This window comes from Sesamum indicum, linkage group LG11, assembly GCF_000512975.1.
Source record: "Sesamum indicum cultivar Zhongzhi No. 13 linkage group LG11, S_indicum_v1.0, whole genome shotgun sequence".
NCBI classification, from domain to species: domain Eukaryota; kingdom Viridiplantae; phylum Streptophyta; class Magnoliopsida; order Lamiales; family Pedaliaceae; genus Sesamum; species Sesamum indicum.
In genome coordinates, this window is record NC_026155.1 from 11,305,046 (window position 1) to 11,329,724 (window position 24,679).

Below are 24,679 nucleotides of genomic sequence, written 5' to 3' on the forward strand. Positions count from 1 at the left end.
ATGTGTTTGCCATTGCATGGTATAAACACAGACGGTTGCTAGAATGACGTGCAAACTGCATTCTCACCTGTTTGTAGCTGCTTCTTAGCATGTTGTGTTTCAGGATGAAGAATTTTTGCAAGATTGATTGTCAAATGTCCATGAGAATAGAGAAGAACACGTGAGCTAGGAACAATATTAGCTTGTTAATAGATAGTGGATTCACATTGTGTACCCCGTTGTAACAACAAATAAATACTTCTTCTATATCCTGATGTTTTTCTTGTGTAACATTAAGGTGTAAAAAGAGCATGATTACAAAAGCTTACCTGTTAAGCCAAGAAAGAATAGCTTGGACAAATTTCAAGAGTGTTCTCTGTAAACATGTTCAGCAAAGACTGAATCTTCATCTGTCAAACAAATTACAAGCTGCTAATGCCATGTACAGTTGGGACATCGAAGAGCAAGCCAGTTTTCATTGTTTGGTTAGAGAGAATTGCTGGAAAAGGTATGTAAAACAAAAGGAACAAAACAACCCTCCCAATGCCAATTTCATCAGTTACAATTGTACCAAGGCCAAAAGACATAATTCATCAATTTATCTTAAGACCATAAAAAATACAATTTTGAGTTAAAACAACAAAAAGGTGGTTAGGCAGAGCGAAGGACTAGTTTTCCCTCTCTCATTTGCTCTGAATAGGTAAAAACAAAGGTTAACATTCACTCTCTATAGTACCAAAAACGATTAGGTATTAGAGATTTACTTCTTGTAGGATCATAAGAAGCAAATTGATGAATAATAATAGGCTTCCCCCATGTAAGGTAAGTACACCACCCAGCCACTCCTATATTTCTTCCCTTTTCCCCTAATTAAACCAGCACCTCTATGAATTCTCAACAGAAAGCAATATCAAAGGTCACATACATTGAAAATTTTAAAACTGCGGTAATCGACTAGGTTCCTAGCCAAGCATCTATGGATAACCATTAACTTAGTATTCAGATGAACTATATAAAGCAGGATGCATTACAACACAACACTTCAGATTACATGTCATCAAGTATGTATTCAGAGAAGCAACATTCATTCAAACACAGCTTCACCATCGCTCACCATTAAGAATTGAAACCATCTCATTAGCGAAGACATTTAAATGCATCAAGCAAGAAAAACACTCAAACGGCGACAACCTACTTATAATCCAAAAATTTGCATACTTCAGCAGTATCATCACCAATCAGAACAAAAGTACGATTACCACAGAAACTTTAACATCTTGAAATAGTCTCAAATTTCCCAAAAAGCATAATCTAAGAGTACTGTAAGACATCATTTTTCACCAAAACTAACAATAATCCATTATAAAATAACATCCAAGAGCATATTAACCGAACAAAAAGACTCAACTCTCTCAGTATCTCCTGATGCCGCCGCGACCGTAGCCCATGGCCGGTGCAACATTGATAGGACCCTGGTCCTCTCTCAGCACCACACCTGGCAAGTCCTTCATGCCAAGCGACTCCAACAAATCCACGGTCTCCTGGTCAACCTCAATGCGATCGACCTTAATGGCCGACTCATCAGGCACGAAATCCATGCGGCGCTCGCGCTCCTCTTCCTGCAGCTTCAGGGAGATTCCACGAACGGGTCCCTTTTGGATCCGCTTCATCAAATGGGTGGAAAACCCAGCTATCTTGTTGCGGAGGCGCTTCGAGGGGATAATGGCAACCTCTTCCAGAACCTTCTTGTTGGTGTGGAAGTCCAAAGTCATCTTCGAGTAGTAATGTTCAATTACCTGGCGGGAGGATTTCTTCACTGTCTTTGTGCGGACGCGACCCATCTCGGTGGTGGTTGTGGAGGCGACGGCTGAGGGTTGCTGCGGAGGAAGAGGGAAGAAGCGAGTGTTGGCTAGGGTTGGCGGATGGGAGTATGAGGAGGAGGGGTTTGTGAATCTATAAATCTGAGTAATCGCTAAGGTTTGTTAACATCAGAACGACCCGTGAGTTCAGTAACTATGCGGAATGGGCCGACCAGCCTAGAATTTATTGGGCCACACAATACAGTATGGCCCAACTATGTCGGCTTATTTAGGCCTCGATTTAAGAAAGAGAGATTAGAAATAAAACTTAACATGAGGCATGAATTTCCCACAAAATTAATTGTCTTCATTCCGACATATAAGAGACATGATGTTCAGACTACTTGAGTATTGGAATCAATTGGGTTCTTTATTTTGTTTTCTGAAAGGAGTTCACCCCATCAATTGGGCTATACCTTAACTTTTCTGTTTGGGCCTCAATTTAACATGGATATTTGATCTTAAATTGCAAATTAAGGGCCTGAATTTCAAAAAATATTAATGCTCCACCAAGCAAAGCAATTGAAAGCAAAGGGAGGATTTGTCCTATACTAAATTCATGCTGCACTTGTATTTTGTACAATAGGGGCTCGTTTGATTTGCGTAATCATGCATTACAGGATTGGCTATAGTTTATAATTACATATTTGGTTTATGATATTAGAATCATATTAATATTAAATTTGATCTTATTAATATTAATCTATGGATTTTAAAAAGGTAATTCAGCCTTATAATCAGTACGCATGCTCCCACCCCAACAAATCACTACGAGACATGCAGGCTATCAGATTGTATCTTATATGTCGGAATCAAGACGAAAACCAAAAAGAAGCAGACAAAGGTGCACACAATATTCATTAATCTATTCAAGAGATACAACTCCATTTTCCTTTATACATTTGCTGCATATATATTACTATTTGCACGTGATTTCCTTAAATACATTGTACATGTCTGAACTGATTTCCACCTCAAAGGAACTAATTTCATCGATGGCGAAAAGGTGATCATTTATATGTATAGACTGGTTATTACATTTCACATATAAGTTGGCCGATCCATATTCAAAAGTTAAGAATATTACTGTCAATTTGATCTATTTCACAGGCTCGAAGGCAAGGTGGCTGTTATTACCGGCGGCGCCAGTGGCATTGGAGAATACACAGCGAGGCTTTTCGTTCAACATGGTGCTAAGGTCGTTATCGCCGATGTACAAGACGAACTAGGCCAGACTGCCTGCCGGGACATAGGATCTTCCGAAGTCATCTCCTACGTACACTGCGACGTGACTAATGAAACTGATGTCGAAAACGTGGTCAACACCGCTGTGTCCAAATACGGCAAGCTCGACATAATGTTTTCCAATGCCGGTGTTCCAGGCAACAACGACCCCAGGATTCTGGCAACGGATTACGAAGACCTGAGAAGGGTGTTTGATGTTAACGTTTTTGGAGGGTTTCTGTGCGCTAAGCATGCTGCAAGAGTGATGATTCCGGCGAAGAGAGGGAGTATTGTTTTCACTTCGAGTGTGGCATCGGTGACTCACGGAGTAGTGCCGCATGCTTATGTTGCATCCAAACACGCCGTTGTTGGGCTGACGAAGAATTTGTGCATTGAGTTGGGGGAGTATGGGATTCGAGTGAACTGTGTTTCTCCGTTTGGGGTGGCGACACCGATGTTGATGAGGACTGTGGAACTGGATGAGAAGGCTAAGGTTGAGGAGCTTGTTTCTGGGATTGCTAACTTGAAAGGGGAGAAAATGGAGGCAGTTGATGTGGCTGAGGCTGTAATTTTTCTGTCAAGCGACGAGGGAAAGTATGTTAGTGGGCAGAATTTAGTGATTGATGGAGGTTATAGTTTGACCAATATTGCTCTGCGTGAAGGGATCAGGAAACTGAGGAGTTCTTGAATTGTTGTTGGCTTCGAACTTGGAAGTGTTCATGTGTTTTAAGAAGTCTTTGTTGTGTTTGATGTTTGCTTCTTTGTTTATGTAATAATAACATTGCTGATGTCATTCTATCGATTTCAAATCCTCAGTAATAAATTCTTTGGACTTGTTTGAATAATTATAAGGGTAAATTATATTTTTTCATTTCAATTATGCCTATTTTTTCACATTTTTTTATCGAACTTTTTTTTATATCAATTTACCATTTCAACTTTGCAAAATTTGCACTTTGTCATATATAACTATTTTTTTGTTAATTTTTTGGCCCAAAAAATTTATATCCTGTGCATATGTGAAAAATAGCACATCAGATAATCCTTAAATATAACATGTGCACTATATGTGAAGTTTTTTCAATAAAAAATTTGGTTGGAAAAATAGTTATAAATGGCAAAATGCAAAATTTCGTAAAATTAAGATAGCAAGTTGAAACAAAAAAAGTTTAGATGTCAAAATATAAAAATAGTCATAGTTCATATGACAAAATATAAATAGGTTCTCCCATTTCATTTCATTCAATCAATCAATTTATTTTCATAACAGTCTTAAGAATTAAAGCATGCTACAAGTATTGCTTTAGTAAGAGAGTGTCAAAATATTTTTTGATTTGTTGTTCTCAAAATTTGCAGTGTTGTTATTTTAAAATTGTGAATCGTTATATTTTCAGAGATAAATTACCGTTTTTCGTTAGTACCAAAACGAGATGATAATTGTTTTAAAGATAAAAAGTCTATCTCTTTCTTACATCGACTTCATAATACACAAATCCCACATTTATATCGTTTTTAGACAACATATATAGGATTGTCCATGCACATTCCAAATGTAGGCTCCATTATAGCTTCATAGTTCACAAAATATGAAGCGCGGAGCCCATTATGTAATGAATTATAGCTGCTTGTTCCATCTTTTTAATTAATTATCTGAAAAGATTTTCACTCCATGTGATGAGATTCTGTCTTCTGGGTAGGAGGACAAATGATGTCCAGGGGGACATATCACTTCTACTCCCCCACTTGTTTCCTCATCCAATTCTCTCGGGGTATACCAAGGACCAATTGTACATAAAAAACTGTTCTGAGTCTGAATGTCTTTGGTTAGAAATGATGATACATTGTTGCATTAAAATTTCAAACATTATAATATAACAAATTAATATAGAATCATATATAAAACGGGTTAAATACAACTATCCAATCATTAGGTGATATTTTAACCATCGACTCATATATACTTATAGTTACGGGATCTGAATCTTATATGATATAATTTATATTATATTAAATAATCAACAGAATTCGTCGATGACCACGACCAACGAATCACATCAAACAAAGTGAAGCAGCCTATGAGAATCTATATACGTATCATATATATATTAAGTGAGAGCATCCATTTGGTGTCTTACTTAATTTTCAAATGTTATTTATTTATAAAATTTTAAATTAATTAATTAATTATTTCTTAATTTCTTGATCATGATTTTTATAACTACCTTTTGGAGGTTATAATTTTCTTTCATGCAATATTTTTAGTTTTTCAAATCTTTATTTGTTATTTTTTTTATAAATCAAAATGTTTATATTAATTTATTATCTCAATATATACTTTTAGGTACTTTTTTAAATTATAAAAATTAACAATACAATTTTTATAATATTTTATTTTGATTTTTTTAAAAGAAATTATACACGTACATAAAATGTGTAATATTTACTAGTTATATATGAAGTGTAAATATCAGAAATCAATAACGTGGCCCACTGATCTAATGCGCATTTGGGAGGATTGACAATGTCGTTCATGTGAAATTACACCCGCATTAGTCATAAGTCTTAAATCACAAATAATATATTTATCATATATTATTACAATAATTTGTAATTTATTTGGATATAAATTCACGTGAATGAAATAAAATTTTCAAACATTTGGTGTGAATAGAAATAGTTATGTGGTAGCATTTAAGTGCATGAATGGACATATAGGACCCTAGTCTGCAATAATTATATGATCAATATCCCAATTCAGATGCCCACCGACACTCCTATTCAATAACAAACATCTGGAATTAAACAATTCAAAATTTTTGTTCAAATCAAATTTAATTGAATTAAATCAATTATATAATAAGTGTGATAATAATTATTTTTTAAAAATCTCATAATAAATATGTTGTAAGTATCATATAATTCATTTAAATTTGATTGCATCGGCGGCTTGAATTAGAATTCCCAACCCAATTCCGATTTGCGTGGAATCACATTGACGACCGTCTACTTTTTACATTTCTAATTCTATCTGGTGTCTCAATTTTGTGTTCATGAAATTAAATTAGAGAATATTATATTCAATTATAATTTTTGATACTCAAATTAGTGAGATAATTCCAGACGAAAAATGTAAACACGGATCTACTACATGTTTCAAATAGCTATGTTATTTATAGCGTCGGTACATTTGGACTAGACATATATATTAGTATGACCTACACAATTGACATTTAATCTAATTTAATTCCTACTATCTTTAGGTTTGGTTCGACAAATTTTGATTTCAAGTACATAAATTTTTGTGTTGTTTTGATATTGCTCAATATTTAGGGACATTATAGTTCTATATTCCTTCTTTTTCAGGGTCCATATCATATTTATTTATATGATAACATTTTTATGTTGATTTTTTAAAAATATATAATTTAAAATAAATTAAAATGAAAAACTCCAGATGCCTGAATCAAGTATTTTTTTCCGTACGAAATTATAATAAGAGGAAAGGAATTAGTACCAATAAGGGGAGAAATGGAAACATGACACTCATAAATAATCCTCGGCGAACAACAGTACTCCTGTATGAAAATATTATTGGAAATTTGAGAATGGTTAACGCAAAACCGGCAACGATCATGAGGCTAAACCCTTCAGCATCCTAATATAACTCTGGTTGGTGGTGCTGTAACCTCCGTCCACCACCAGATTTAGCCCGCTAACAAACTTGGATTCATCGCTGCTTAGATACAGCGCCGCCTCCGCCACATCCTCCGCCGTCGGCATCACCCCTTTCAAGTTGGCTGAAGCACGTATAATATCGTCCACCACCGCTTTGTCCAGCCCCACTGCACCCGTCAGCATCGGCGTCGCCACCGCGCACGGCGATATGGAGTTCACCCTTATCCCGTACTGTCCCAGCTCCACGCACAAGTTCTTCATCAACCCAACCACCGCATGCTTCGACGCCGAATAGGAATACGGACACTCGCCGGAGACAACCGACGCGACACTCGAAGTGAATAATATCACTCCCTTTCTCTCCGGGATCATCACTCTAGCGGCGTGTTTTGCCCCCAGAAATGCCCCGTAGACATTGACCTCGAAAACCCTTTTGAAGTTGTCGTTGTCAGCGTCGGCAATGGTGAAGTCTAGGTTCCCGGGGATGCCGGCGTTGTTGAACATGATGTCCAGGTTCCCGTACTTGGAAACCGCGAAATCGACGACGTTCCTGACGTCGGAGTCGCTGGTTACGTCACAATGAACATACGAGATTTGATCGGGGAGATTAAGGTCACGGCAAAGAGATTGACCCCTGTCATCTTGCACGTCGGCAATTACAACTTTGGCGCCGTGTCGGGCGAAAAGCCTCGCCGTGCTCTCGCCGAAGCCACTTGCTCCTCCGGTGATGATGGCCACTTTGCCTTCTAATCTACAATTATAACAAAAATAACTAAATCACACGGATACTCTATATACATAGACATAGTCACACACATAATATGTAGGACGAAAATTTATAATTAAATAATTAAAAAGCGGGAACCATGATTTGAAACATTGCGAAAAAACGATAAATTGGGGTATGTTATAACCTTCTAGGAGCATGATTCAATAAAGTGACCATTTCTAGTACTTAGTTTTGGGGTTGAAGAGGATTGATAGAAATGTGGATTGAAATTCAATGTTTTTTCGCAAGTTATTTATAGATAATGGAAACGGGGATAGGGATACGATGTTGGTGATGGTGCTCCATAGTCCATTTAATTAATGTGTTATGGCATACACAATATTAATTATTGAATATGAATACAATTTCGATATGTTATAAATTGAAAATGATTTTATTTAAATCTTAAAAATATAATATATATATATATGTGCGCGTAAATGTATTAAACTTGTAAAAATAGAGTATTAATCATGTTATGTTAAAACAAAATGATGGTTTATGTAAATATATATTAAGAATATATTGTTGTATAATTAAATTATTTGAAAATCAAATTCTTAGTTTTTACTTTTTTATATTTCTCTATACATTAATTCTAGACATACATGTCTAATTAATGTCGGTGTCATTAAAAAGGTGCTAGACTATTATTTAAAAAAAAATAGTTTCTTAAAAAAACTTAATACGTTTTTAAAGTATGATACAAATTTCGGATTAATTATAATTAAATTTTGCTTCAAAGTGTTGTAAAATAAAAGGTGTATGTACTCAGTAATTAGTATATATATATATATATATATATATATTTGTTCTCAAGATGATGCATGTCATCAATTAATGACTAGTAATTTAGTCCCCAGAGAGACACATTGAGCGGTGAAGAGAGCATCCGACAATATATTGTTCTTGGGAGAGTTTGGTTTGAGATGAGGACAATCAGTAATAATATCATGAGTCTTATGTAGGTCCTTCGCATTTAAGATTATAGCTGTACTACGACTTCAAGTCTTCACACATAGATCGGGAATTTTTTACTCAAATTAAGTTCGACAGGATTAAATCGATCATAAAATAAGTGAATTATATATATTTGTCATGCGATTGATTATTTTCTCTCAATTATATACTAATAAAATCGCAAATGTACTTAACTTGCCATATAACTAGCTTAAATTCGATCATACCTAATTTGCATTAAAATCTTCCCAACATAAAGGTGGGCGGTATCGAATATTTTGGAATTAAACCAAAATATTGGTATATATATATAATATATATATATATTAAATTAGATATATACTCGATGAATTTTTAAGTTTTCAGTTTAATTGGAAATGGATTATTTGAAATTAGATTAGTTATCTCTTATGGTTTTTGTTTTCTTTTCTTTTGAAATTTCAGTCAATTAGGTTATTTATCGGATTGAAATGAAAAAAAAATAATTATTATTAAATTGAATCAAGAAATTTGAATTCGATACGCCAATTTGATCGTACTGAATTTTCGATTCAGCATGTTAATTATACCGAATGCACGCCCGGCCCCTACCCAAACTTTTCCGAAATAATGTGTGAAAAGATGTCACGTTGCAGTTATTTGATTCAGTATGATCTTTAAAAATCTATATATTATGATAGTGGAAAATTTGAATTTAAATATTTGGAGCTAATGATGCTGTATTGCGTTCCATTCAAGTGCAGACGAGGAGTTTGAATGACTTATAAGTCATAAAGTATCATCACTATAAAACGTCTTTTCAAAAATAAAATTATAAGGCTCATATAAAGTCAGAACGTACAATATTTTTCGCAATATAACTTCAAACACATTGAATCTTGTCCTACTCTACAAATAATATACTTTACGCACACAAATAATTGTAAGTAAAATATATATCTGCTTCATAGCATAAAAAAAAAAAAAAAGCAAAATCAATGGTTTCTGCAACATTAAAGAATTAAATAATATTGTACTTCAAAGGAACTATAAAGATCTCAAAAGTTAGGCAAAATAATACCAAAGAAAATGGAAAGGAAATAAGAAAGACACCCAAATAGTAAAAAATATAAAATTAAAGGCTCTAAAGTCGAAAGAAATAAAAGCCCGGCATTCATTATTCAGACAGTCCCAACCAAAACCAACTACCAAAACGTGTCACACAGTTTCCCTGGAAATAATTACTACAGAAATTAAGCAAGTAGGCCATGTGTTTTCCGGCTTCCTAATGTCTTAACTTATGTACACAACGTGCTCCTGCCCCGATCATGTTCAATACTTGACACTTCGAATTGACTGATCAAGATATCGTGAATTAATTGACTTGCATTGCATGATGTGTTGTCTTCCATAAAAACCCCAACAAAAAAAAAATGAATTGCACTTCATATATCAAGAAACTGCAAGGTACGTGTGTAAGAACAGTTAATGTAATGTCACATTTTCAAAGTATAATACAAAGAAAAGAGATAATTACACCCCTTTGTCCTGAGATTTAATGTAATTATATGTAATTCTTCTGTGATTTGAGAAATTATATCTATCATTCTTGAAGTTTGTTTTCGTCTAACAAATAAGTCCCCCCGTTAGTCAAAATTTACTAAATTTGCTTATATTAATACAAAAATTGAATAAAAATTGATATTTACCATTCATTGATTTATTACTAACTTATTGCAGGTCAAATAATTTTTTTCGAACTAAACTACCCTTATAATGGTAAATATATAAATCCCCACATACATTAACGCGTGAATATGTATGAGGGTAATTTAGTTATAAAAGATTTATTGACATGCAATAAGTCAATCAAGGATAAATATGAAAAAAAAAATTAATTTTTTTGCTAATGTCAGTAATTTTGATGAATTTTGATTAATGGAGAAACTTATTTTTTATATGAAAATAAATTTTAAGATGTTAGATATAATTTTTTAAATTATAAAAATTTAATATAATTAAATCAAATTTCACGAAAGGAGGCAATTAGCCCTAAAGAAAAAGAAAACAATTCATATTGAGACACCCGTGACCCGACCCCCGAGTTGTCCTATTTGGTACGTGACAAAAATCATGACCCAACTCCATACGACGTTGGTTGGGCCTAACTTAGTTTGTCTAATTTAAATTATATCTGGAAGGCCCAAATTCATTTTGGGCGGTTCAGAAAGATAGGTAGCAACCTGGGCTTAGGAGAGACCACCATTATATATACAGTGAAAAATATTGCTTCTAGACAATTAATTTTTGAATTTAAAAAATGTATATTAATTAAATAAATAAAAGTATTAAAAAATAGAACAAAGTTATAAGTAATTATTTGATAAAAAAGTGAGGAGAGAAAGGGATGAGTAAGTTGTTAAAGAGAGAAATGAGAAAGTTGAGGAGAGAGAGATAGGAAAATAAAAGGGTAAACTACAACGGGCTGTGTTGAAATTTATTATAATTACAAAAATTTGTTCGTAATTTGTAAAATTATAAATACCCTTCTAAAATTACGAAAGAGTATTACCCTTATAATTATTAGACTTATACAAACATATCCATCAAACATACAACAAAAACCGAAAAGGAGAAAGGGTTGTGAGAGAAATAATTGATGAAGATGGAAAAAGTTGAATATAGTGAAATATAGCATTATGAAGATTCTGGATAGTTGAACAATTTAATTGCAGAATTAACAATGCCAAACCCCCCATCTATGAATAGATTTTGCCCACTCACATATCTAGCCTCATCACTAGCCAGAAAAAGGGCTGCATTCGCAACATCCTCAGCCTTTAGTGTCACACCTTTTAGGTTTGCCATGTAACTCATTGCATTTTCAACCCCCTCATCATCAAGTTCCAAGAACTTCTTCGCCAATGGCGTTGCAAGCGCGTAGGGCGACAGACAATTTACTCTGATACCAAATTGCCCGAGCTCGACTGCCAGATTTCTTGTAAGCCCAACCACAGCATGTTTCGAGCACGTGTATGCATGAGTAGCGGCCCCACCGATCCCTGAACCTAGACTGGCGGTGGAGATGATGGTCCCACTGCGAGCGGGGACCATCACACGGGCCGCGTGCTTCATACCTAGGAAAACACCGGTGACGTTAATGCTCATAACACGCTCGAAGTCGGATTTCTCGTTGTCGATGATTCTAGGCTTGGGGCGGTCAGCGATGCCGGCGTTATTGAACATGATGTCAAGCTTTCCGTAGGTGGAAACTGTCTTGTCCACTGCATTCTTGACATGGTCTTCATTGGTGACATCACAATGGATGTAGGTTGAATTGGAGTGGCCAATGGAGTTGACAACTGAATGAGCTAGTTCATCTTGGATGTCAGCTATGGCAACTTTTGCACCGTGTTTGGAGAAGAGTTTGGCCGTGCATTCCCCAATGCCGCTGGCTCCTCCGGTTACTAGGGCTACTTTTCCTTCTAGCCTATGTCAAACAAACATGTACATGGGCATGTATGATTAGTTCAGTACTAACACATAAATATTGAGTATTCAAGAATTGCATAATAAAGGAATTAGGACTCTGTTTATATTCTTAGTTTTCAATTTTTGAAACAGTAATTAGTAAAAATTTATGAGAAATTCATTAATCTGACAACACAATTTAACATAATACGCAATTATTTTAATTAATTCAAATATATTCTCATTTCAGAGGAAGCCTAAACAAAATTGAAAATACATATTTTTACTGAAAATGAAAAAATAATCAGACAGTCCCAACTACGGATTCTATGTTTCTTTAATTTTCATTACTTTCATGTCCTGCTATTTCCTTTCTTTGGCAAAATCATTGAACCAAACAGATCATAAATTTGTACGAGAAACGAAATATACACACACATAGAAATGGAAAAACGAGAAGAGTATATGTAAGGAAATAATTTCTAAACTTGAAACTTGAGGAGAAATCGAAGAACCAACTGATGATACAGTGGTGTGCAATCACAAAGAAGGCTAAGGAGAATGATGCAGATATGGTTACCTTCTAGTGAGTGCAGAAACAAGTGAAGCGCTGGCCATGACGCTGATGAGCTATATTATGATGAAGACCAAAATATTATGAAGAGAAGGCAACCTCTCTATTTTTATAAGCGCATCAGACAAAGTGATGAGTCATTGGAGTGATCAAAAATAGACCACACCAATACACAATTTACTTTTTTTCTACTTTCCAGACAACGATAACTTTAATGACATAAGAATAGTCGTGTACGCATATTTATATATATTTACGAGACCAATTTTTGTACATATTTCTCCTCCCTTTGATTACAATATATATATATATACACATATATACATATATATATTATACGACCAATTTTTGTAACGAACAAGAATAGTCGCATTTGTGATGGATATTGCGACAAACTTGGGATGGATGGTCTCATAAATTGCAAAATCCATTGTGAAATTTAGCTTAGCATTTTGTACGGTAAAATTGTCACAAGTCCTTATAAAATTGGTGTGCAATTGATGCGAGTATTCATTAAAGCACATCCCGTCGCTAAATTATCGCAAGTTCCATCTCATTGACATTCCATCTTATCGACAATTTATCATGGAATTTGGGATAATACACCCTAATCATGTCCAGATCACAATTTATCGCAAATCTATTATAATTCTAACAATTGCATCTGTGGCAAATGTCGCTCCCAATTCAAATATTATATTCCAAATGATTTTCTTTTGACGTATCACAGATTCATTACAAATACTTCTCACCCTATCATTATCTCCACAATCCTACTTACCTCGAGTTTGTGACGGTTATTTCAATCAAATTATCATGTTTTAATTGGAGTTGGTGGTGCATCATTAATTAAGTAAAAATTCAGCTCTATGTTGTATTTTTATTTGATGTTGTGAGTGATGCAAATGCAAATATTTTATGTTGCAGCGAAAATAATTTTCACATTTGAATTTCTTTTCTTGAAATTATATATATATATGGTTGTGAGAATCACACTCATTTATCGACTGTTACGAATCTAGTAACATCAGGGCCAAATAGAAGATACCCCATATATGCTATGATGATATATTTCAATTGGCAAATGAGTTATAGCTCTGTGATCTATCAAATTTAAGAAACAAAAAAAAAAAAAAAGAAAACTATATGACAAATTTGAGACAATCTTATTAATTTCAAAACTTCGAACAGCAACATGACATCCTCGTTGCAAAATGATATCCATCCCAAATCTTGCAATGAAAAATTCCATCGCAAATTATGACAACTTACTTCCAACTTCTGTCATTCTGTTACAAAATTCGTTACAAAAATGTACAAAATTTCATTCGGTTCCCTTCCAATAATGACACATTTTTTTTTTCTTTCTATCTTTTAAAAAAATAAATAAAAACCCAAATACCAGCATCACACATAAATAGTACATTTCTATCCAAATTTGGTTGATAAAGAATAATCCAAGTTGTAGGATTTAAATCGTGGTGATCCGTTGGCACTTTAGACTCTGGAGGAGGAAGGTTAGGTAGTTAATATCACCTAACTTTGACAGATAGAAAGCATCAATGAATTATTAATCACATTGAATAATGAGATAACAAATAACAACACTAACATTGTTATGGAAAATGACATAAACTTTGAGTAAAACTTAAATTTAATACTTGACATATACATATATCAATCGCTCAAATAAAGACAAGTTCAGAATATCAAGTGAGTTTGTCATTTTATAGAAAGAATCCACGTTTTCAATAATATAGTGTTTGTTTTAGTTTTTATTTTTAATGGGAATAAAGTGTACGTTAAGTAGTCGTAAAATTGAGAGTGTTTGAAAATGAAAGTTAAAAGTAAAAAAAAAAAAAAAAATAAACAAATAAAGTTGGAGCATTTGAAAAAACAACTTAATATTTACAATTTTATCACCAAGCTGCATAAGTTGATAAGAGAGCTTTTGACTTAAAAATCAACTTAGTTAAGATTAAAGTAAGCGGTACTAAAAATTAAAAGTATTTAAAAATAAAAATTTAAAATGAAAAATGATGAACTTTAAGTGTTTGAAAAAAAGAGTTTAATAAAATTATTTACAAATTTATCAATTGGTAAGGAAAATTTTAACTTCAAATCGACTCAATTTAAATAATACAAAATTTTTAAATATATATATATATATATATATTAACTTATATTCATAAATTATTATTTTGAACCCTTGCAAACACCCCAAAAGGATATAGCAAGAGGGACCAAATCTTCATTCTCCATCTTTGTTTGATTGCATTCACCATTGTTTGTTGAACAGCCGCTGGACAGCCGCCTCAACTTTATTGTCGTTGTATGCCTTACGGCTATGTTTATTTTTAAGGGATAATTATGATAACTTTTTTAAAGTTTGATATAATTAATATATATATGTAAAACTCTCATAATTTAAAAAATTATATTTAATATTTTTAAACTTTGTATATGTATAACAAACAGATTTATTTGTTAGTCGAAATTAACTGAATTTGTTAATATTAATAAAAAAAATTAAATGAAAATTGATATTTACGCTCAATTGATTTGTTATTGACTTATTGCAGGTCAAACAAATTTTTTCTGGCTAAACTATTCTTATAACAGTAAAAATATACCTCCTTATATGCATTAAAGTGAGAAGATGTATAAAGGTAATTTGATTATAAAAATATTTATTTGACCTATTATAAATTAGTAATAAATCAATTTATGGGTAAATATGAATTTTTATATATTAATATCAGTAAATTCAGTAAATTTTAACTAACGAAATGACTTAATTTTTTTATTGTCTGATGAGTCATCTTGCTGAATTAAACCTATTTTTTTGCCCTGCCATATTAGTTTATAAGTATAGAAAGTATGGGGTTGGTATCTTGGTTATAGGCTAGTAAGATTGGGCCTGTTGGGCTGATCGGAAGGTGCCTACTCCTCTGTCTTTGGGCCTTTGGAAGATAATAAAGGGGGGCATCAAGATTATTAACATGAATTATTTTCAATCGAGTTGGGGTTGATTTGGAATTGGAGCTGGATTACTTCGCCAGAGAATTTTCCAACTACAAAAGTAGCGACAGTGAGAAAAGTGGAGAGGGTGAGGAATGAGACTGGGGACAGTGGGACACCATAGATATGAGAATCCATTGCCTATTTGTTCATTTTTGGTGGCAAAATCCACTTTGAAAATAGTCATTTTGTTCTATAATTATTTTTACCTTATCTTCAAAAGAGCATAAGAATATTACTAGAATTTACACATCCACCATTTAAAATTTATAAAAGTATGTCTAATATTAAGAAATTTGATAATTTTTTTGAATAATAAGATAATAGTTATAATTAAGCTAAATTATAGGGGTCTATGTATAATTTAGGCTTAATAATATAATGCTATTGGATCTTCACATAATCCAAGAAACGTGGTCCGAATCCGCCAATCCCATTTCCATGATTTAATAGAAATTACACCACTGAGAGGGAAAGCCAGATGGAGCGGGTCGTCCCATTGTTTTGCTTCTCTCTCTTGGTCCTTCTTGCGACCTGCTCATCGCCCTACCATGGCGCATGGGCCTTACAAAGTGAGACCCTGACCCGGGAGCTCTTGGAATCGGCGAGGGACCCGGATTTCTTGGACTGGTTGAGACGGGTTCGGAGGAGAATCCATGAGTACCCGGAATTGGCATTCCAAGAGGAGTTAACGAGTGAACTGATTAGAAGTGAGCTTGACTCACTGGGAATCGAGTATGCGTGGCCCGTGGCTAAGACAGGGGTGGTAGCAACTATCGGGTCAGGGGCTCAGCCTTGGTTCGGTCTTAGAGCAGACATGGACGCGCTCCCTATTCAGGTGGAACTATCTCTTTATCATCTTGCTACTGTTTTATCGGCGGCAATTTTCTTACCAGGAAAGAGTAAACGATTCTTGTCTTGTTCTTGGAATTTTTCATGGGTTTTTGTTTTTATTTCTAATTGAATTGTTTTTTAGTTCAGTGATGAGTATAATCATAGACACTGCGTCTAGCACCCACTGTGAATAAAATTATTGAGAATTGATAAGAGGAATAGTTGTTGTTATTGTTATTTGAATTCTTTGTGGCTTTAGTTTAATTATTGTTCGGAGGAATAGGAAATAAATTGACGTCTGACATTGTCTTGTTTATCTCAGGATATTTGGTTCATTAGTCTTTGAGCATAAAAGTCTAAACTCATCGCTCAAACACTACTTAGTTTGGCCTCTTTTAGAAGTTTGTGAATCAAATCTGTCCAAACTAATCTCAAAAAAAGAATGTATGAAGTTGTGCTAGATGCTTGTGAGACGGCTACCCCCCAACATTCTTAGCCTATGATTGCTGAGGTAGCAGTATGATATGTTATCCCTGAGACTAGCCAGCAATACTTCTTTGGCTAGTTAGGAGTCACTTTTCTTGTTGTCTTTTCCAAAATGTCACGAAAATTATGCTTTTGCTAGAAATAAGTTAGCCTGTGCTGGTTGTAGGAACTAGTGGAATGGGAGCATAAGAGCAAAATTGATGGCAAAATGCATGCCTGTGGTCATGATGCTCATGTCACAATGTTGCTTGGAGCAGCCAAATTGTTACAGAACAACCGAGATAAATTGAAGGTAAACAATTATGGTATATGGCGGGCAGGTCAATATTTTATGGTTTTTTTTAGGGTGATTTGAATAATGAATATTCTGTTATATTCTGGTAAGGGTACTGTTAAACTTGTCTTCCAACCTGGGGAAGAAGGTTATGCTGGTGCCCATTATATGATACAAGATGGAGCTCTAGATGGAGTTCAAGCCATCTTTGCCTTACATGTTGATCCAGCATTACCCACTGGTTCTCTCAGCGGAAAACCTGGTCCAATGCTTGCTGGATCAGGCAGGTTTTCTGTAATCATTCAAGGAAAAGGTGGACATGCAGCGAGCCCGCATAAAACTAGAGATCCTATTGTTGCCCTTTCCATGACGATTCTTGCACTCCAACATATCGTTTCCCGAGAAACTGATCCTCTAGAGGCCAGGGTATGTTTCTTACTTCCTTCATTTGCTTTTTTCTTTTCTTCTCTCAAGCAGTTTGAGGCATATTATTGTTATGCCGGGTTGCATATGGGCTTCAAGATCTTTGATAAAGATGTTAAGAATAATTCTTGTTTTTCCATGTATAATGGCGGCTAGGTGGTCTCAATTGGATTTGTTCAAGGTGGTGAAGCATTGAATGTAATCCCTGAGACTGTCAAATTTGGTGGCACCTTCCGGTTCATGAATTCTGAAAGTTATTCCTACCTCAAGCAAAGGATTAAAGAGGTATGTATCACATCTAGAGATGATTGAATGGTCCTTAAGACATAATGTGGGAAGAAATATTGATCAAACAATGTTAAGTGTAGGCTTGGGAAAGTTCCTTTTATTTTCCAATAATCTTCAGCGGTTCATGGATGAGGGCATTAAAAACATGGAAATCCCGAAACAATTATATAATCGATTCATTTTTATTAATCATAGGATCCCACTAGGTCGCTATCTCCATAGTCAAGTCCTAATTAAACAAATAAATCCAGAAAGTGTAACATCGGACAATTTCTACATATAACATTTCTGCAACCTCTTCAAGTCATCATTTTATGACACAACGACAGTTATTGTTAATTGCGGCACTATTACAGGTCATAGAAACTCAAGCAACAGTGCATCATTGTACCGCTGTGGTTGACTTCATGGAGGATAAACTCAAACCATATCCAGCAACCATCAATCATCCCACAATGTACGAACATGCTAAAAGGGTTGGAGAAAACTTGCTTGGAGAGCAGAATATGCAACTCCACACAATGATCATGGCAGCTGAAGATTTCAGCTTCTACGCACAGAAGATACCCGCGGCATTCTTTATGATTGGAACAAGAAACGAAACAATGAAATCCGTCAAAGGCTTGCACTCACCCCACTTTGTCATGGATGAAGACGTTCTTCCAGTAGGTGCCTCTCTGCATGCTGCAGTCGCGCTTGCTTACTTGGATGGCCGGGCTGAAAACTCGGTAGCAACGTAGATGAATCAAATGGGACATGACGAAGATCAGATGTACAAGATTTTAGCATCACAAGTCAAGATTTAATTGCCATAGTGCCAACAAGTTTTGTGGCAGAATTTGTTGGAATGTAAATTTAAATTAGGGACTACCTCTTCGTTTAGAATAAAAATGTCAGACCATAAACTTGACAGCAGTAGTTTTTAATAAGGCACTCACATAATAGATTCCATTGTTTTTTACTCAAATATGTACTGTCCAGTTTGTCCTTGCCAGCAGAAACTCCTGCTTTAAAGCATTTGGATGGTTAAAGCATGAGGAAAACTTTAATTGCATGAACATTCTTGATGTCAAGTTTCAATAACTATTTCATCTTATAAGACATTAAATTCTTATAATATAAAATTATTTGAAACATTTTCTTCAAATCCTTCATCCAAATAGTATAATACTTTTGTCCAAATGCAGTTTATTTAGATTGAAATTCGTATCAATTATAAATATAATAATAATACTTATTAGGATAATTATATTTCCATTTTATGACGTATAGCTTTGTTTATGCAAATTATTTCAGCCGTTTGTATAATTATAAAAATTAGTCAAAATAGTAAAAAATTATGTATAGTTTCATAATTATATATATATATTTAAAACTATGTGTGTTTTTGCATAAATAATATTAATATTTCTGATAGTTGCATTTACAATCAAAAGTGATTTATATAAATAGATCATAATTCAGAAATATACCTATACCTATCTCTACTTATTACATGATTAATGAATTTAATTGAATGTGACTTGAGTAAGAATGCTTTAGAGAGGGAGAAGAGTAATGGATTGCAAATTATATCATCTTGGATTTATTTACCTAACAAAATTAAAATTATTCAAATTTCAAAAAGAAAAATGTAGTATCTTACATCAAAGCAACTTTCTGATTTTGCCTTTATCTTTTTCGATTTTCCCCTTATTTCTTTCATTCCAAGAATCCTTGTGTTTATTTATTAAAAAAAAGAGTCGAAGCAGAGATGGTAGCTTCACACTATGCGCGGTCAGCTCATTGGTGCTCTTTTCACCCCGTCGGAACACATCTCTCCTTCCCCAATATTGCCTCAACGGGCCTGGAAAGATTTCATCAGAGCCCGCCTCTGAAATTTTCTCCAAGATTACTCAACAATTACTATTTCTTGTACGTTGTTGATTTACTGAACCTAGTGCTTTCGCTTTTACGCGTTTAGGTTCATAAATGCATATTGATACACTTGTGTGTTTGGACTAAAGGCTTGAGACCCACTTCGATTTCAAGAGGTTCTTTGACTGTAAAATCTTCAAAGTTCCAATCTTTTTTAAAGGTAAGTTATTTCAATTCTTTATTATAAGATTGCCGATTAAAATATTTGGTTCATTCCTCGTGTACTATTTGGGTGTATGTGAACTTGTTTTGTCTTATTTTTACTTGGTGTTCTTGCTTATGAGATTGATATATGCTGGTTTGGGTACATTTTTCTAGCTATTTAATCTCTGCGCTGGGATTGTCATTGTGTAGTTCTTGGTTTGGGTGGTGAAGGGGTTATTCTTTGGGAAGCATGGGAGTAGTCGAAGTGTTATGTTGTATTTCTCATAATCTTGTGCACGGCTACCGTAGAAATTTGATTCCTGTGTAAGCATTTGGCTGCTTGAAGGATTGACATTGAGTATTATGGTTGAGTTCAGTTGCGAATTTATTGTTGTCGTCTGCCGAGGAAGTTTGAGAAGAAATCTAATAGTTGAACAAGGATTCATGTAGAACCCCACTTTTCATCTGAGAAATGAGTTTTTGTTTAGCATTTTGTGAAATGCCTTTGCTTTCTGTGTGGATAGGAGCAAAACCAAGTTGCATGCTGCTGCTTATGTCTCTTGACTAGAACACATTGTTCTTATAGAGGTAAAACCTACATCTAGACATTTTCCCCTTGAAATTGCTGGGCAGGTGGCACAGACTCTGTCTCAATTTGGACCTAGTGAGTGAGGTGATTTCATTAGTTGAGCTCAAGGTGCATCAGGTTGCTTACTGTGTTCTCTATTTGTTCGACATCTTGGATTACAGATACTGACCCCCTCTGTTTCATTGTTCTTCTTGATATAGTCAAAATCCATAGCAGTTTTTTTTCACCTTAAGCTCCTTTCATGAGCTATCATTTTGGAGACTTTGCTTTGACTTGTGCTTGTTTCCTCCTTGGGAATGGATCTATCTATCTTTCCACTGGACAACCATTTCATTGCTATTGTATCTAGGGGGTCAGAGGTCTCTTTACCCAATAATGCTTCTGTAGAATTCAAAACTCTACAGCTTAAATCTCTAAAATCTCATTAGCATTGTAGTTCCTCAAGTTTTTCATCTGTTGCTTAATGAGTTGGATGCTTGAGGAGTTGCATCCCATCCTCTAATATGCCTTTTGTATTGGTTCATGATACTACTATATAGACGCATCAGACTTATTATTGATTCTCTTTGGAATTTGATATTGATTGTGTGATATATTCTTTGCATGCTTCATGAAAAGTAGATCAGAAATATAAAATATGAGTATTTATCTCTTGATTCAAGATGCTTGATATTCTACTTGCTCTTTGAGAGAATGGTTTAGTATTGCATTTTACCAAAAATGCCTGAATTTCGAAAGTGGTGATTTTATTCTGGAATCGTTTTCAGGGAAGAACATACTAACATGCTGGATTAATTTGGTTTTATTCTTTGTTTGCATTGGTTTGCCATCTCCCTCTTCATTTCACTTGAAGCTTAGTAGAAGATATTTGGAGATTCACTTCTTTCCAGAATGCTCAGGTTATATATCCTGAAGGACTTTTGCTTACTGGTGTTGATGTGGAGATGATTTGTGGTTATGCTCGATGTCCCACATCAAAGGAAAAGACCGAATTCTATCTTGTTTGAAGCCACCCCGACCTCCATCAACAAACAATTATTTGTCATCCCCTGCTTCCCAAGGTAAACTCCTGAATTCTTTCAGAATTTTGCTCAAGAGAAAAAGACATACAAACAACACACAAGAAAATCCTGAACCTATCCAGCTCTAAATTAAAACACCTAGAACCTATAACAAGAAGCATTCTTGTGGAACCAAAATAAGTTAAAGAGTAAAAGCGGTTGCCATTCCAAGAGCCTTGGAGGCACTTCTATTTCTTTCTATGATGTCCTTTCATATTTTGGCACTCCTTTATTACTTAAAGATGTTTTAGTATCTGATTCTGTAAAACATAATTCAGGTTATTCTGAAGACATTACACCGCCATCAAGTGTTCAACTCTCTCCTACCGTCAACCTTAGTCGAGAATACACCCTTGCTGTTCAAACAAATTCTTATGGTGAGATTAGAAGAACATTTGACCAAGACAATGTAGCCATAGGGCATATAGATTTCTTTGAAGAGCCTCAGCTGTTGGAACAGGTTCTTCGACCAAGCCGTGAGTGCGTTCAAGAGGCACTTTCACTGATTAGGGCTAACTCTCTTACTTATCTTGTTGCAACCTACTTTGAGCACAGTGAGCGTACTGCCCATCTATGCCTCCTTGTCTACCAGGGTTTCCACAATGCTCGCCTCCTCTATACCCCTATACAAAACCTTCTTGATGATCTTCCCCTTGACTTTGACTCTGACTGCTATTCCCTCTCCCATTCCCAATGCAAGCTGGCAGTTAATGTCTTTCTCCAGTTTGACCGCATTGAGAACCCCTTCCTATTGCCAGACTCGCACAACTTTGATGATATCCGTCAATGCTTCTCTGAACTCAGACAACAGCTTGATGAGCATCTCAGAAAGTCACGGTCAAGGGTCCATCTCATACGCCACTGCTCAACAGGATCTGCGTTGTGTTTGATTGCAGCTGTTGTTGGAGTGGCCATATCAGCCGTGGCAATAGCTAGTCATGCTCTAGTTGCCCTTGTTGCGGGGTCAATATGCCCTGCAATTCTTCCATCAAATATGACTAAAAAAGAAATTATCCATCTAGCTCAGCTTGACGCTGCAGCAAAGGGTGCTTATGTTCTTCAAAATGATCTAGACACCATCGATCGCCTTGTGGCCCGCCTGCATACTGCAGTTGAAAATGACAAGCTTCTTATTCGTCTGGGACTGGAGAGGGGCATGGAGAGCTATCCGATTCAGGAGATACTAAAGCAGCTGCGGCGAAACCGTCCTAGTTTTATGAGACAACTTGTGGATCTTGAGGAGCATTTATTCCTATGTCTTGCTGCAATCAACAAGGCCAGAACACTTCTTCTCCAAGAGATTCATACGCATCAATATCCAGTTTGATTTCCACCATACTAAGTAAGCTCTTTCTTTGCAATTCTCTTTATCCTACTTAACTTTTGGAATGAGTTCGTGTATGTGCATAATGCTAAACGTGGAGGATAAGCACTGATAACCACCAAAACACCTGCCTGATGTTTTAAAGTCTCAATAAAGTTCTTGGTTCATCTGTGAATTTATTTTGTGAAGGAAATGTAAACCAGTAGGGCGTTAAAGTTTCTTGGAATTTCTCGAGTCATGTTCACTATCAATAATAAGATATCCTTTTGGCAGCAAAGATATCGTTTCTTTACGTATAAGTTAAACTAGAGATCAGAGGAAGGAAAAATTGCTTGAACTACTTTATCTCATGTAATTTCAAACTCCTGAAGTATCCGGCTTCCTGATAAACAGTTGAAGACTGTTAATCACCACCAATCCGGTATAGGTGTGTCAAAATATTTGGCACCAAATGATACTATTCATTATTGAACAATTTCATGTGGAGGCATCAACTTGTGACTACAAACTCTTCGAATATGAGGATAGATTTCAAGTGGCATACTCATGGCATATATCATGCACTACATGCGTGTATGCAGAGTAAAACCTATATCTGTAAACAAACTTCCAAGTGGAAATCGGACAATAATATGTCTGTTCTATGGTTCTGTAGCATATACAGGATGGAGCAACAAAATTGTTGAAGGAGAGAAAGCAAATCTTCCAAAGTTGGCGTCCGGTGTCCAGAAACCCGTTCCAGGGACATTTGCTGCTGAGACCCGCTGGTGCTCTTTGTAGGATTTTCCATGCCTTCAATATAGCAGCTCGTTGTATTTTTAGTTTATCGACAACATCCCTACAGAATTTTGTGTTTCTTAATTATTTTGGAAATGAGTACATTGCAGCATACTCTGGACAGTATTAGCACATGACAAGAAAAATGCTTTAGTTTTTGTATTTTAATTCTTACAGTAGAATGTATAAATCCAGAGGTAGATGGGAATCGGAGAGTAATAAGCAAAAATTGATTTTGGATAAGAATTTTCTGGGAGGGTAATAGGTATGCCAATAGGCAAAAGTTGCAAGAATTCGAATGGGAAATACCCGGATGCATGTCATAAGAAAATAGCTCTATTCTGAATAATCTATTCTAAAGTTGATATTTCTTGTATTTTATGTTATGAATGCACCATTGGTATATATGTTTATTTAATAATTATTTTATTTTTTCTGTTAATGTATGATATTCGTCATGCACTTTTAATTTAAAACACACACACATACAAGGCGACTCACTAAATTAAAATAGAGCATTTAAAAATGTTGGGGGGTGATTTTGACATTTGGAATCAAGAGTAGGACAAAAATGACTGTGAATATCAAGAACTCGAGGGTTGGTTTGATTAGGCTTTTAAGTTGTCTGTCTTTATTTTTTATGGATAAAGAGAGAAAAATAGACAAAGGCCCAACTAGTTTTAATATATTTAATGTTGTGTGTTATGGTAATATAAATCAAATAAAGAGAAATTAAACTTTATTGAACTATATATTTTATAAAAATATTGACAAATATTTAAAATATTTTTTAACTAGCTTTCAAACATTGAAGAAGTTGTTTGTTGAATATTGTAAAATGAGATGTGGCAGAGAAAACACCCTCATAAGAAGTTAGATTGAATTTAATTAAATTTAAATTACTTATATGACAAGTGCAGTATTATAAGAAATTTGAAGAAAATAATTAATCATATAATAAGTATATTAAATTTATTTTGAGTAGAATATTTTCAAGTGGGACCACCTGGACTGGTGAGTCAGCGATGGACCTGACCTAAACTAAGAACAA

The 24,679-nt window shown here is 34.7% G+C and overlaps 7 protein-coding genes across 12 annotated transcripts in view; 4 read left to right on the forward strand and 3 right to left on the reverse strand.

Annotated features, from left to right (window-relative positions):
- LOC105174012 (magnesium transporter MRS2-3-like) overlaps window positions 1-1,364 on the forward strand; it is a gene marked incomplete in the record, with an annotated part of 4,091 nt that extends 2,727 nt beyond the window's left edge. Inside the window, 1 exon segment of the mRNA XM_020697882.1 lies at window positions 1-1,364. Coding sequence (XP_020553541.1) covers window positions 1-47 — 47 coding nt within the window.
- Window positions 1,208-1,943, reverse strand: LOC105174013 (40S ribosomal protein S17). The gene has a single exon (XM_011095963.2). It carries the CDS (start codon window positions 1,818-1,820, stop codon window positions 1,392-1,394), a length of 429 nt encoding a protein of 142 aa, XP_011094265.1. The 5' UTR covers window positions 1,821-1,943; the 3' UTR covers window positions 1,208-1,391.
- LOC105174014 (secoisolariciresinol dehydrogenase-like) lies at window positions 2,705-3,907 on the forward strand. The gene is made up of 2 exons (XM_011095964.2): window positions 2,705-2,844; window positions 2,949-3,907. Exons 1-2 carry the CDS (start codon window positions 2,792-2,794, stop codon window positions 3,748-3,750), a joined length of 855 nt encoding a protein of 284 aa, XP_011094266.1. The 5' UTR covers window positions 2,705-2,791; the 3' UTR covers window positions 3,751-3,907.
- On the reverse strand, window positions 6,518-7,751 carry LOC105174015 (secoisolariciresinol dehydrogenase-like). The gene is made up of 2 exons (XM_011095966.2): window positions 7,652-7,751; window positions 6,518-7,488 (listed from the first exon to the last, which is right to left on the reverse strand). The coding sequence occupies exons 1-2, from the start codon at window positions 7,681-7,683 to the stop codon at window positions 6,693-6,695; spliced, it is 828 nt and encodes a 275-aa protein (XP_011094268.1). The 5' UTR covers window positions 7,684-7,751; the 3' UTR covers window positions 6,518-6,692.
- LOC105174016 (secoisolariciresinol dehydrogenase-like) lies at window positions 11,102-12,648 on the reverse strand. Its single transcript, XM_011095967.2, has 2 exons — window positions 12,497-12,648; window positions 11,102-11,935 (listed from the first exon to the last, which is right to left on the reverse strand). Exons 1-2 carry the CDS (start codon window positions 12,532-12,534, stop codon window positions 11,143-11,145), a joined length of 831 nt encoding a protein of 276 aa, XP_011094269.1. The 5' UTR covers window positions 12,535-12,648; the 3' UTR covers window positions 11,102-11,142.
- Window positions 15,928-18,847, forward strand: LOC105174017 (IAA-amino acid hydrolase ILR1-like 3). The gene is made up of 5 exons (XM_011095968.2): window positions 15,928-16,349; window positions 16,998-17,123; window positions 17,217-17,531; window positions 17,685-17,813; window positions 18,173-18,847. The coding sequence occupies exons 1-5, from the start codon at window positions 15,993-15,995 to the stop codon at window positions 18,554-18,556; spliced, it is 1,311 nt and encodes a 436-aa protein (XP_011094270.1). The 5' UTR covers window positions 15,928-15,992; the 3' UTR covers window positions 18,557-18,847.
- On the forward strand, window positions 19,539-23,959 carry LOC105174018 (UPF0496 protein At3g19330). 6 transcript variants are annotated; one of them, XM_011095973.2, is made up of 5 exons: window positions 19,539-19,730; window positions 19,823-19,893; window positions 21,320-21,527; window positions 21,806-22,869; window positions 23,507-23,959. In XM_011095973.2, the coding sequence occupies exons 3-4, from the start codon at window positions 21,431-21,433 to the stop codon at window positions 22,852-22,854; spliced, it is 1,146 nt and encodes a 381-aa protein (XP_011094275.1). In that variant the 5' UTR covers window positions 19,539-19,730; window positions 19,823-19,893; window positions 21,320-21,430; the 3' UTR covers window positions 22,855-22,869; window positions 23,507-23,959. The 6 variants fall into 6 exon arrangements, with proteins under 6 accessions (XP_011094275.1, XP_020553231.1, XP_020553233.1 ...); XM_020697572.1 differs by having other exon boundaries at window positions 21,328-21,527; XM_020697574.1 differs by having other exon boundaries at window positions 21,357-21,527.

Excerpts from the sequence above, each read along its gene's own strand:
- LOC105174013 (XM_011095963.2), bottom strand. The coding sequence starts at position 1,820 with ATGGGTCGCGTCCGCACAAAGACAGTGAAGAAATCCTCCCGCCAGGTA.
- LOC105174014 (XM_011095964.2), top strand. The coding sequence starts at position 2,792 with ATGTCTGAACTGATTTCCACCTCAAAGGAACTAATTTCATCGATGGCG. Across the intron at positions 2,845-2,948 it reads ATTTCATCGATGGCGAAAAG|GCTCGAAGGCAAGGTGGCTG; the intron begins GTGATCATTTAT and ends TCTATTTCACAG.
- LOC105174018 (XM_011095969.2), top strand. The coding sequence starts at position 21,431 with ATGTCCCACATCAAAGGAAAAGACCGAATTCTATCTTGTTTGAAGCCA. Across the intron at positions 21,528-21,805 it reads GTCATCCCCTGCTTCCCAAG|GTTATTCTGAAGACATTACA; the intron begins GTAAACTCCTGA and ends AACATAATTCAG.
- LOC105174016 (XM_011095967.2), bottom strand. The coding sequence starts at position 12,534 with ATGGCCAGCGCTTCACTTGTTTCTGCACTCACTAGAAG. Across the intron at positions 11,936-12,496 it reads GTTTCTGCACTCACTAGAAG|GCTAGAAGGAAAAGTAGCCC; the intron begins GTAACCATATCT and ends TGTTTGACATAG.
- LOC105174015 (XM_011095966.2), bottom strand. The coding sequence starts at position 7,683 with ATGGTCACTTTATTGAATCATGCTCCTAGAAG. Across the intron at positions 7,489-7,651 it reads TTGAATCATGCTCCTAGAAG|ATTAGAAGGCAAAGTGGCCA; the intron begins GTTATAACATAC and ends TTATAATTGTAG.
- LOC105174017 (XM_011095968.2), top strand. The coding sequence starts at position 15,993 with ATGGAGCGGGTCGTCCCATTGTTTTGCTTCTCTCTCTTGGTCCTTCTT. Across the intron at positions 17,124-17,216 it reads ACAACCGAGATAAATTGAAG|GGTACTGTTAAACTTGTCTT; the intron begins GTAAACAATTAT and ends TATTCTGGTAAG. Across the intron at positions 17,532-17,684 it reads CTGATCCTCTAGAGGCCAGG|GTGGTCTCAATTGGATTTGT; the intron begins GTATGTTTCTTA and ends AATGGCGGCTAG.